This window comes from Talaromyces proteolyticus (assembly GCF_021365285.1).
Source record: "Talaromyces proteolyticus strain PMI_201 chromosome Unknown BGW36scaffold_11, whole genome shotgun sequence".
NCBI lineage: Eukaryota > Fungi > Ascomycota > Eurotiomycetes > Eurotiales > Trichocomaceae > Talaromyces > Talaromyces proteolyticus.
The window spans coordinates 1,270,550-1,283,218 of NW_025764287.1; the positions used below are offsets into that span (position 1 = coordinate 1,270,550).

The 12,669-nt window shown below is 43.8% G+C and overlaps 3 protein-coding genes across 3 annotated transcripts; all 3 read left to right on the top strand.

The window, feature by feature from the left end:
* Positions 1-627: 627 nt before the first annotated feature.
* On the top strand, positions 628-3,214 carry BGW36DRAFT_348467 (uncharacterized protein; the record flags this gene model as incomplete). The annotated part of the gene is made up of 4 exons (XM_046213269.1): positions 628-706; positions 759-834; positions 890-1,236; positions 1,320-3,214. Exons 1-4 carry the CDS (start codon positions 652-654, stop codon positions 3,212-3,214), a joined length of 2,373 nt encoding a protein of 790 aa, XP_046068246.1. The 5' UTR covers positions 628-651.
* A 1,801-nt stretch (positions 3,215-5,015) lies between these two features.
* Positions 5,016-6,829, top strand: BGW36DRAFT_303537 (putative cytochrome P450 monooxygenase; the record flags this gene model as incomplete). Its single annotated transcript, XM_046211888.1, has 4 exons — positions 5,016-5,204; positions 5,273-5,718; positions 5,766-6,150; positions 6,215-6,829. 4 exons carry the CDS (start codon positions 5,016-5,018, stop codon positions 6,827-6,829), a joined length of 1,635 nt encoding a protein of 544 aa, XP_046068247.1.
* A 2,168-nt stretch (positions 6,830-8,997) lies between these two features.
* BGW36DRAFT_387288 (uncharacterized protein) lies at positions 8,998-10,536 on the top strand. Its single transcript, XM_046217097.1, has 4 exons — positions 8,998-9,177; positions 9,236-9,462; positions 9,524-9,873; positions 9,935-10,536. The coding sequence occupies exons 1-4, from the start codon at positions 9,067-9,069 to the stop codon at positions 10,192-10,194; spliced, it is 948 nt and encodes a 315-aa protein (XP_046068248.1). The 5' UTR covers positions 8,998-9,066; the 3' UTR covers positions 10,195-10,536.
* Positions 10,537-12,669: the final 2,133 nt, after the last annotated feature.

Consider the following 12,669-nt stretch of genomic DNA (forward strand, 5'->3'; position numbering starts at 1 on the left):
TGGAGAGTTAGGGCTTCGTATTTGGTGGGGCATGGAACGCGATGGTGGGATCCAGGGACGTGCACGAGCAATTAATTCATTAATATTTATTGATTTTTTCGGAGCTGGACCTGAATATTTGTTTGATTTTGATGCTTTCTGAACAATAGAATTTTGTTTATAATGTAGGCGGTTTTGAGCCTTTAGTTGGCTGTGACAGTGTAAATGAGTGTGATTGATCTAAATCTATCTCCAAGTAAAGTTAGTCAAGGGGTAGCCAGCGATCACCCCAGTGAGACACGGCCTGCTGTGCCCCTAAGGTTTAAAGGAACACGTTATTTTAGCTCGATCCAACCCTTCCTGGCTTGGCTGGCATGTTTAAGAGTCTGACTGCGGCTCTAAATGGTCGGACCTCATCTAGGAAAGGGCTGAGTGGCGCATCAGAAAGTATCGTTCTAGACTAATATACGAGACTGGGAGCGCAAATTCGTGATTCGGCGCGCGCAATGTATTGGGAGGGTACGCCTTGATTATTAACTTTATTGATTTCCACCCTCCTCTTAAATCGGCTTTAGATATCTTTCCAGTTCAATAAATGCTATTGCAGACTTTTAGTTCCGCTGCTCTGTCGTTTCGCAATTTGAGACAGGTTCAAGAAGTTCTCGAGCCAATATGTCTATAACCGTTGGACAGGTCTCGGGCATTATCGCCTTTGTCGCGGTAGTGGGTATGTCTTGAATCTCTGTCGAGTTGTAATACCCTATTAACCACCAGTTCAGTGCATATTTTGGTCCCTTTGTTAGCTGTCATCGTGTTCGTCGGTTTTCTTTCCAGCGAAAACACCGCTGCAACATGGTATCTCACCAATCATTCACGTTCGTAACGAGAAAAAAAATGTTGACCAGATCAGGTCGGTCGTAAATCGCCAAATACAGTCCACTCTCTGGCCCATCTTCCTCCGTGCCGACTCGACAAATACTCGAAATGTTGCACGTCGGGTTCGAGTTCTCACGCTCCTGAGGAGTGCTGTGTATGTGATTATTTCAGTCGCTGCATTTGTCACGCCACTTGGATTGAAAGATGCGATCAAAGTCGGCGAGGAGACGACTCTACAGTTTCAATATATTAATGATAATTCGTCGTTTAAGTTCGGGACGCCGCCCCGGTATAGTCAGTTCGCGCGACTGTGTGGGTATATGCTTAATGTGAACTGTCCGGGGTCGTTTGGAGGGATGGCGACATTTTCTAACGCTACAGGTGGGTGTCTATCTTTTCCCGTTTTTTTAGTGTTTTTTAGTATTTGTTTTATTGTCTTAGTATCCAAATTCTGATTCTTTCAGGTTGGTACGAGATTCCTACCACACCCGACGCAATCATCAACACCACCATCCCTTCAAACTATCTAGAAATGTTTTCCAGCGCCACGTCCAGTCCAGGAACTACCCTCTCTGGCCTTTTCGACATCCAGTACCGCGTATGGTCAGTGTCTGTTGATGAAAAAAGCAACATCGACGGCGGCAAACCCTACGCCACCGGCACTTACAGAGGCATGGACAACATGATCCTCAGTAACGGAGTCGTTCTCATCGAAGGCGTGGTCGCTGATATGACGAACGGCGGTGTCGGTTATCGCAATCATACTGTCCCTTCGAACATTCCATACGGCGCAACATGGTCCGAAGATCTGACCTGGGTTGAGCCTATCACCGAATGCGTCGACACCAATTTAACTATCCAGTTTCACCTAGGTTCAGAAGATTCCGAACCTTCTAATGTTAGTCTGGTAGATAATGGCGGTTTCACGAATCTTGCGCGTGAATACCCCGAAGGCTTATGGAACGACCGACAGAACCCAGATCTTCGAGCTCGCGCGTACAAGGGGGCATGGATTAACAATGCACTAACTGCCATTTACCTCAACGTCACACGTCCTGGAGACTTGAACCAAATGAACTCTTCTATTGGTCAACGGTTCACGCGAGCCGGGTCCGGCCTTGGTTTCAGTCCGAAACTATACTCCACTCAGTTCGGGCAGATTGATGGAGGGTATATGACGTTCGACACACCAAGTTTGGATGCTACGGCGACTACCATTACTGCGGACAACTTCACCGATGCGTCTATTATATGTCAAGGCTGGGGTATTGGTGATTTAGCGAATTACACCAATACTGGTATTTACTGTGGTTACCTATACGGAAACCCCCAGAGCGGTGCGAGCAATCCTCTCGTTTTCGAGCCAATGCGGGTTTACACACAAAATATATACGTGTGTGCGACGGCGCTTCGTCAGAAGGTTAAAACGATCAACTTCTTAGCCAACGGTACATCCGATGTCAGCCAGCTTCATGTTACCAGCATAACCGACAAGGTTTATACGGACAATAGCTCAATGCCGATGTGGGCAATAGAAAACAGCAATTGGACGATCGAAGACGTAGCGCCGGTCTGGGGTATGGTGGATAAACGATTCGAGAACACGACTGGGTTTGACACTCTGCGAGCAGAACAGTTCTACCTACCAGCTACCAGCAATAAGGCTGTCTCTGGTCTAGGTTCGGCGACTGACAGCTTAGCACAGGCCCGCGCCTTCCAGGAAGCCCTATACTCCATTTACCCCTACCAGGGAGCTGGGAACAATTTCTTCTCCGGCTCAGACAACTTGGCCCTGAGTCGGGTATGGTCTGAACTATCGAGTAGTCCAATAACCGCGGCGACGATAATCGATCTGATCTGGACGCAGATTGTAGCGACTGCAACCGTCGGTATCAAGACAGTCACAACGGACAGCTCCAATAACAATGGACGATCAGCAACACCATACGTACACGGGATCGCATATCACTGGCCATACGCCATTCCTGCATTTTTGGTACTTGTGGTTTTACTCGGCATTATGTGCTTGGCGTTCTTCGTGTCTCTGACGTCGCGCTTCTCGTTGCGGATTCTGCGGCAGTTGCTGAACCAGACGGCGACCGGACGAATTGCCACCAGTTTGCTGTATCCTACAGTGGCGGATCCAGCTGCTGCTACGAAGACGTGGGCGGCGACTGCAGGAAAAACGCCGTTGATGTTTGCGGTTGTCGAGAAGGAAAAGACTGGGCAGGAAATACCAGGGGCGGCGTCGAGCCATGTTATTACCCCGTCATCAACGACAAACTTGTCGTTTCCGCGTGTAGGGGCGGGCAATGGGGACTATATTATGATGAAGGAGAATCCAAACGATCCTCGGTAGGGTGTTTGGAATTGTGATTTAGTGTGGCATTTCAGCGCTTATTCTTTCGATTTAGCTTTGCGGGCAAAAGGAGTTAATAAATGATTTGACAACCTTATATTATAATCAATTATGCGAATACTTTTATAAAATTGACGGCCATGGTATATTAGTTATTTGATTCCAGGTGCCAAATATCTCAATTGAGATGAAAATCTCTTAGTTCAACTTTGGGCTCCTTGCCTAGTTCTTTTTTCACTACATGTATACCAAACATCGATTAATCCATCCAGTGTTAAATTCTCTGCTCAATTTCTACAAAGAACTGCCCTCTCTTCCAGCGATCTTGCCGCGATGGAAGAAAAGTTATGGTAATAGCCCCGAAGAACCTCTATAAAGGGTCAACGCAATCCAAGGCGTGAAGCATCTTTGACTGAAAATATACCCTGTTACATACATCGGAATTGGCCAGAGAATTGAAAGTTAAAAAAGCTAAAGGTGGTGGTATGGATTTTTAAGATAATAAGTATTACAATCAATTTCAAGAATTCCCTCGCCGAGATTTATGATTTATGTTCTCTCCTTGTAGCTCAGATAGGCTCAAATACCCTCAAGTGCCCATTTTGAGCTTCTGTTAAGAATGTACTGCCAAAGTGTTACATCAAAGCCACGGGAAGCATGGCCGATGGCAATGAACGTAGCTTTGTGGGAAACCTGGCTTACCTATCGACCATTTCCGTTCTTTACTTATGCGAGATTGAATCACTAGCTCGACGAGTCTATAATATGCCACCAATCAGCAAGCTTCGAAATGCTCCGGAAAACAAAGCGCCGATTTTGTCACGTGAGCTGCATGCGGCATGTTACACAGCAGGCGGAAAATTGGACTTTAATGAGTATCAGATCTACTTCACGATATCATTTACAGTGGAGTCACATTTTCAACATTAGACTAGAAATGTATGCAGAGGAGAAAGAGTTAAGGCTAATGCTGCAGATATTGCTTAATAGTAATGTCATAGTGCAAACAACTCAAACACCAAGGAAACCGAGTTTGCCACTGCCAGTGCCAAAGCGGGCCAATCACCGTTTTGAGACACAATTCTGTCATAAGAAAAGAACCTCTAGGCAGCATGATACTTGGGCGGCTTGCTGTTTATACAGATAGATTACCATTTGTTCACCATTCGAACCTTTCTAGCTTCATGTTGCGTGGTCAAAAAACAAAATAATACGATGGTGAGATTGCGGGGCCTCAGAATTTCTTTGACATGTGAAAAGCGATATTTCCATTCTTAGCGATCTGGTTCTAGGATAGAGAAACACGAGCACAGCTGCTGCGTAGGGCGTGATTATAGGGTAGGCAGCATAGTAATAGAGAGGTGAATTGGCTGAGAAGTTTTAATATGCATAGTTTTATCGCGAGCCGCATGCATGGGTAAGGATGATGACGATTTACGACTGCCTAGTTCACCTAATACAGTAAAGCCGAGGCTGCTTCTCCTACCCACCCTAAATTCTCCATGGGGCTGACTAGTCGACTAATCGATCCATATGCTATTAAACACCATTCTATTCCGCTGCGAGTTCATTCTATAGACTTACCCATAATTTAACCACATGAATAACAAGAGCATTCCCCGATAATTGTTAATATCTGTCGCTTATCGCTTACCTTCCCCATTGGTAACCATCGTCCGCGACGATTGATGCTATGATTCGTCCATTTTAAATCAATATATACCCCCGAAATACCACATTAAACAAATCTAAAATCTACTCAATCGCCATGCCTCGCACAATACGCTTCAATGAGGAGCTTATGTTCAATCTGGCTATCTCGTTGGCCGGTACCAGCATAGCTCTCATCTTCACGGACCGATTCCCCGGCTGGACATTCAAAGGCTTGTTTAGCTGTATATTTGGCATCAACTTCTCCATCCAGCTTTTCTGGGATATTTTGATATACCCCAATTTTGTCACTCCACTGCGCTATGTGCCGTGTGTACCAGTAGGTTTTCTTCTTCTTCTTCTCTTCTCTCGTCTCTTAGTTTTAGTTCAAATCTAATATAGAAGTAGGGAACTGTCAGCCAACTGCACATCCTCATGGACTCGCCGAGAGGACAATTGCCACTGAAATGGATGCGCACGATCCCCAACAACGGGTTGATTCGGTTCCGCGATATCTTCCGTCATAGTCATTTGATTGCCACCAATCACCAGGCTTTGCTGGATATTATGAGCACCAATACATACGACTTTGAGAAGCCATGGAAGGCGCGGGAGTTCCTTGCGCGTATCATCGGATTCGGCTTGATTTTGTCCGAAGGGAATGCGCATCGAGTTCAACGCAAGGCATTGACCCCGGCATTTAACATCAAGAATATTCGCTCTTTATATACATTGATGTGGGAGAAGACAAACATCCTGATCGATGAACTGGAGAAAGAGGTCAAAGAAAACCCAATGGAAGGAACCAACACAAATAGCAGCGTTGGCAAAGTCGAGATGAGCGTATGGGCTAGGTATGTTCTTAACCTTTATGCGAGTTAAGCCTGACTAACATCATTAGTCGTCTTACCTTGGATATCATCGGGCCAGTGGCCATGGGCCGTGATTTTCAATCCCTAACACATAAGGAAAACAAGGTTGCCGACAGTTTCTTACGAATCTTGGAACCGACCAAAGAGAAACTGATTTTCCTTGCCGTGAACTTCATTTTCCCGCAGTGGTTTGCCAGTCGTCTTCCATGGAAATTGAACAGGGTTGTTAATGAAGAAACCGGGTATCTGCGTTCCGTTTGCCATGAAATCGTGCAGGAAAAGCGCAGAGCACTGCAGTCACAAAAAGCCGATACATCGGAATTAGACGCAGATATTTTGGGTACTATCATGCTCCGTGGAGAATTTTCAGATGATGAACTAGTTGATCAAATGTTGACTTTCCTGGCTGCTGGGGTACGTCCTCCTTCTTTTCTTTCTCGTTTACCGTTTGAGGAATTTTACTTACATATCTATATAGCACGAAACCACCGCGAGTGCCCTCACTTGGGCATGCTACCTACTCTGCCAATACCCTGACGTACAGAATAGACTACGACAAGAAATCCACGACACTATCCCCTCGTCCAATTCTCCAATCACATGGACCCAGCTCGAAGCAATGCCTCTTTTGAACGGTGTCTGCCAGGAAGTCTTGCGCCTGTACCCAACCGTGCCGAATACCGTGCGTGAAGCAGTCCGTGACACCGTCGTCGCCGGTGTCAGTGTTCCCCGTGGAACAATGATTACTTTATCTCCATATGCAATCAACCGCAGTCCTCATTTCTGGGGCGATACCGGTGCGGAGTTTATTCCCGAGCGATGGATTGACACAGATGAGAAGGGTAACAAAACCGTTAATCACAATGGAGGCGCACCCACAAATTTCGCGCAGATTACCTTCTTGCATGGCCAACGGTCTTGTATTGGCAAGGACTTTGCGCGTGCAGAGCTGCGCTGTGCGGTTGCTGGCGTGGTTGGCCGTTTCATGATGGAAATGCAGGATCCTAATCAGGAAATCCACATCGCTGGTGCGGTTACAACCAAGCCGCGTGACGGAATGCACTTGAAGATGACGGCAGTTGATGGATGGTGATTAGTAATTTCGAATGTTAATGTATATAGCTGGCTCAACATATTTGGGTTAATGGTGTGATGATTGGCGTTATTATTATTTTCGAATTGTATATGCTCTTTTAATGTACTTCAAATTTCCATAACCCCCAGGGTCAATATATCCTAATCTGTAAAGCGAAAAAAAGCAGATATATCATCAAATATATATGTGTACTTCTCATGAGGCTTTTAAGCCTTTTATTTTACTCTCTATCTCGCCCCATACGCGCGCAGGTAAGGCTGCTATCAGGATCTTCCCGCCATATGTCTATGCTTTCATGTATACACTGTTTATAATATAATTTCAAATAAATTACATTACCAGCAGAATACACCCTGATTTCTTCAATACACTATTGTAAAGGATGTATTGCGAATAAATAGGCATATCCATTGTATCCGTATCTAATCTCAGATATAGAGAATTAAGAACAGTAGTATGCTATGCGGAGACGTCCGTCCTAAATATGTCTCATAACGCACCCATATTGATACACGTATCTCCGACCTCCCAGATACCGTTATACACCATACTATGGGTGTATAGTGAGAAGGGATGAAACTGGGTTTTAGGGGTCTAGACAATGATTGCTCTGACATTGCAGTGGACTTGACGCTAGGGATTATTGACACTTTCGTAGACTCACAATCAATTAGACTTGCATATCAATTTCAAAAAAACCATGTCTATTTAAACTTTTTTTTTGGTAACTTAAGACTATTCAGAATTGGGTTTGCAGCACTTTTTGCGGAGTATTTTTGTAAAGGTCTTGAAAGGCCATACATCATCCGTAAAGTGGTGGTTACTCTAGTAGCTATATAGATAGCTTTGTGGTTACAGTTTCATTACTAAATGGTTAAGTAGATATGTAATAGTAGCACGCTTGAAGAAATGTATGAAACTATAATCAAGATCGTGTCGTATCTAGGGAAGACATCAAGACATGAAAAGAAATTAAAACTCCAACACTCCCGCCAGTCGATTCAGCAATTCACAACCATCTTGCTTGAGAATGCGTCAAAATCCACGACAATTTAAACGCCAATTGACTATAGTTAAGAGACGCATAAGTCGGCGTACAAGATGTTGGATTATAAAGTATCTCAATCGGTTACTATTACTCCATCCGAGGCTCGGCTTCGGGTCTCGCAACCAGTGGGACCGGCAAATTTGTAGTGAATATAATAGTCTTGGGAATAGAAGGCCCAAGGTCCTGTACCAGTAACTGACATATAGAATATACTAATTGTTGTTGTTACAGGACATGCGTTCCCAAAGAAAAGTAATCCACTCAGGGTCTGATTACGTTATAGAAGCAGCTTCGACCCAAGGCTTCCATATTATGAGGCGCGTCGCGAACCCCACTAGCGCGCGGTGGCTTGAGAATACCTGTTGAGCAAAATTTATGACAGAGTTCCCGCCTAGCGTTAGGCTGTTGGTTGCGGGTAAATATCATTGGCTACAACCTGTAGCTATTGCTGGCTATTGGCTATAGTGCCTTTAATTCCCACTAAAACAGACCTAAAGAGGAAATCAAACCGCATATCGCCTAGATCCGTGAAAGTGTTGACCTGGCGCGGCTGACAACACGTGATTTTTCTCGTGTTTGTTCCCTTCTTTTCATTCAGGTATAGAGGCACTGCAAAGATTTTGGGATAGCACTGAGATTAGTTCTTATTTTTATCCACATGAATTCGGTTCTAGGGCCGAAAATACTAATATTATAGTAGAAATACTCGTAATATAACCGCTATAGTGAGAGATTCTATAGTTTTCGGCATAGTCTCATAGATTAGTGTTGGCGCTAAGGCGCGCCATTCTAAATTAGCCTTTGCAGTGCCACTGTAAGTGCTGGGTGAAAGCTCGGCATAAGGCGCACGTTCAGAATAAAATCTTAATGTACACGAGCAGTAGAGTGCCTGTTAAGTTGCTAGGAATGCAACTCGTTAATTACATACCCCGGTGGAATGCCCCATACTATGGCTCATACCAGAACCAATTTATAACAAAAAGGTTCACGAAATATAGACAACAACTGAGCACGGCAGCTCTATGTGGGGTCTGATGACGGTCAAAGCGCCTCCACGGGCTGAGCTATAAAAAGGAAAGGAGCAAACATGGGTCCAGACCTGGCTTGCCTAAGAATTCTGGGTACCGTCATTCCTACAATTGCAAGAACCAGAAAATCGAATAACTGACACTGTCGAATCACCGAAATGACAAGCGTGGTGGCGATAGCCGGGGGTACCAGTGGATGGGGGAGGACGCTCATCGAGCAGCTGCGAGAAGAGACGGACAAATTTCAAATTATTGTTTTAACGCGAGGAGTATGTATTCACAATTATAATTTCTTAATAATTGACTAATTGCTGATAATAAATAAAGGAGCCTCGAGAGGAGGAACATGTAAAGTACGTGCAGGTCGACTACGATGATATTCCTGCGCTGGCAGCAAAACTCGATCACTACCTTGTTCAAGTCGTTATCAGTGTCATTGGGATATACGAAGAATCTTCAAGCGAAGCTCAATTCAACCTAATCGAAGCTGCGGACATGTCACGTGCCGTCCAAAAGTTCATTCCGAGCGAATATTCATATAACACAGACGCAAAGTATGCCCGCTTCCCATTTTAATCTGGAGTCACAATATGCTGATAATTGACTGGTCCGTAGGTACTTGGAGATTGACCCTGGTGTCAAATGGTGGCTCAAAGCCGCACAACGCCTCAAAAATAGCGGACTGCAATATACGCGGATTTTCTTTGGAGCTTTTATGGACTTCTTAGGCCTACCCAACGTTCGCACAAATATTAAGTCGCTTCACGTCAGCTTGATCGATACGGTTAAAGGCCGGGCACTGGTTCCGGGAGATGGGAGTGCCATATGGAGTTTGACGTACAGTTATGACGCCGCCACTTTCATTGTCAAGCTGCTAGACTTGGATGAATGGCCCGAATATAGCTGTTGCGTCGGAGACGACATCGATTTCATTACAACGATGAAGGAAGTAGAGAACGCCTACAGTGAGTGTCCTACAGTTGCAATTGCTTTCATGAGTTCTCTATCAAATCTAACAAAGAACAGACAGAAACCTACAAGTCACACATATCGATGCTGACGATATCAACACAGGAAAAACTACCAAGGTCGAGGCTGCACTCTTAGATTGCAATTATTCCGACTTCAGTAAAGAAGATCTTATCGGATTTGTGATGTTCGGCGGTCAACTTCTCCTTTCAGGCTCTCTTCATGTTCCCCGTGAATACCGACTAGATGAGAAACAGCTAGGCTTCAAGCCCATGTCATTACGTGAATTTTTATCAAAAACCCAAGGCGGTGGGTGAATGCGTAATGTTGAAAGCCCTTTGAGTGAAAAAGGTTTACAAGTTCTACAAACAGTCGAAATCTAAAAAGGGGTGCGCTAGCCGGGACCAACGTTTTTTTACAAAAGTCTAGGTAATGCCATCTCATAATTTAGCGTCTTGAAATCAAGGCAAACAACTCGTAGATAGCCGCACCGTTTCTACCACATTTCCAAACGTTCCTTTATAGCATCATAGCATAGAAAGAGCAGCAAGTGTGAAGGGGAAACAGGTACCAGCATTGGCATTAATACACAGAGAACTTGAAAGATTTCTTTTCATCTGTTTTAGACTCTAGATAATTCTTTACGATTTTCCTGGGTCTTTGTTTGGACGCTGTCCAACTTGCTGCTTGGTATAACCGCAGGCTATTCAAGAGCAACTCAAGAAATCCTAGGGATTCAAGGAGGCAGAGTATGAATCTTTCTAAACAATGGGAACTTCGTATAGGACTCCAGTCCTTCCACTACTTCAGCGTCCCTTGGTTTTATGGCCGTGTTTTGTTTTTATAGACATTATGGCCATTTAAACTATATTTTGTGCAAAAAGTATTTTAATGATGGAAAATTGGTCGGATAAGGATTGTCGGAAGAGAGACTGAAAATGGTCAGCACATAAGTATATTCTTCTTTTGGATACTCCATATCTGTCTATGACTTCCAAATCTTCACCCCAAACTGTAAACCTGTTACACACTCCCAACAGTGAGGTTCATGATGATAGATAAGATTCCTGTGAAACTGCGATAATCATGTGCAAGCGGCAATAGAATAAAAATAAGTCCAATAATTGGGACACAATAAGGCGTACTTGCTTAACGCGCCGCTTGGATCACTGGATGCGTGCGCTTGTGCCAGAATATGGAGAACGTGTACACTAAGACTGATATCACCACACAAAAGCCATGATTCCGCGGTAGGTAATTTGTAGTGCCTGAGTAAACTGAGTATGCGGCATCCTCGCAGCCAGTGGAGACTGGCAGAAAATCCATGTGGTTCCCCCACCCCTATGAGAGCAACGACTATTACAGGAATCTTGTTTCGCAGTGATAATTTGTCTGAAAGGAGTGGAGTGTAGAGATAAAATGCTATAAGATAGACACTAATACCCGTAATCAACTGTATGTAGAGGAATTGGGTCAGTAGGGATTCGTTATGGGGAATGAAAGGGAATGGGAGATGTATATATAATATATTTGATAAGTTCATAGCCCGTGATGTTTCCCGTGGGATGTTTGATAAAATTGGTTACGATAGCTTTATAGATAAGGTTGAGGAAGAGTTTGAGTTCAAAGGGATTTATAATGTTGGTTTGTACTGCTTTCTAACGTGATGTATGTGAGAGGTAGATGAGCTTGTCTGGTGTAAGCTCTTTAGAGCGTATATATAACTTTTCGTGTTCTAACTATTGTGATACTCTAGGTTGTTGGAAGAGTTGTTGTGTAGCTAGATAATCTATATTCATTCTATTAATTTCTATTTTGATAGGGTTGATAAAATATCAATTTTTAGCAATCTTATCTAGCCTTAAGCTGCGAAGATCTCACTTTAGCAGGATCTACGGGGGTCTGTAGGCGCCTATGCCTCTAATTCCTCGCGTCGCCTGCCTGAAGTGTCAAAACGTTTAGATGTGGGTACTTATTTCTTGCTTTAAGCTGTTTAACACTCTGCTGCTTGTGTATATTGAGATTTTCTAATAAAAATCTTATATATTATTTATAATAAGACATCTTAATATGAAAAAATATTAGTTATGCTTAAAGACATAAATCTATATAAGGTGTGGAAATGAAACATCGCCAGGGCCCATTACGGATCTAAACCGCGACTACAATATTATTATAGTAGTAAATTGCTCCAACAGTCTTTAAGCACCCCCATCTCCCGGTATTGTTTCTGATGAATTTTTAAACAGGTAAAGATATCAATATATAGGCGTGCTGTGAAATTTTTCATTCGCAGACCCACGATGCGATGATACGCTAGCATAGCCGAGGTAATTACAGCATTCTTCTTGGCCACATAACTCAAGAATAATGAGAACAAACAAACCTATCGAAATCCCCACGGCGTTGCGACCGTATTTCTGAAGCGTAGGTAATATGTTATTAATGTTTTTTTGCACGAAATGAATGAGATACAATGTGCTGCCGATCCCTAAGTACCTAGCCCAGGATGTCGCGTGGTCAGGGAACGAGGAAAGCTTCTCCTCTTCTGGAATGCTGACCCTAGCGAATTACAGAGGCATCCCATCTCATCCCTGTGAAAGACTCTAAAGTACCTAGTCAATAACTAATTGCTGCTAACTCTGTAGAATGTAGTGCTTTGGTCGAGCTAAGATAATACTGTGTCAAGGGCCAATTATCTTTATCCATATAATCGGCTAAGCCCGACATGTGGAGCAATCAGAAGCTGGAAGGGTCGCAGCTGCAAGAAAGAAAAGAAAAAAATTAGTCGC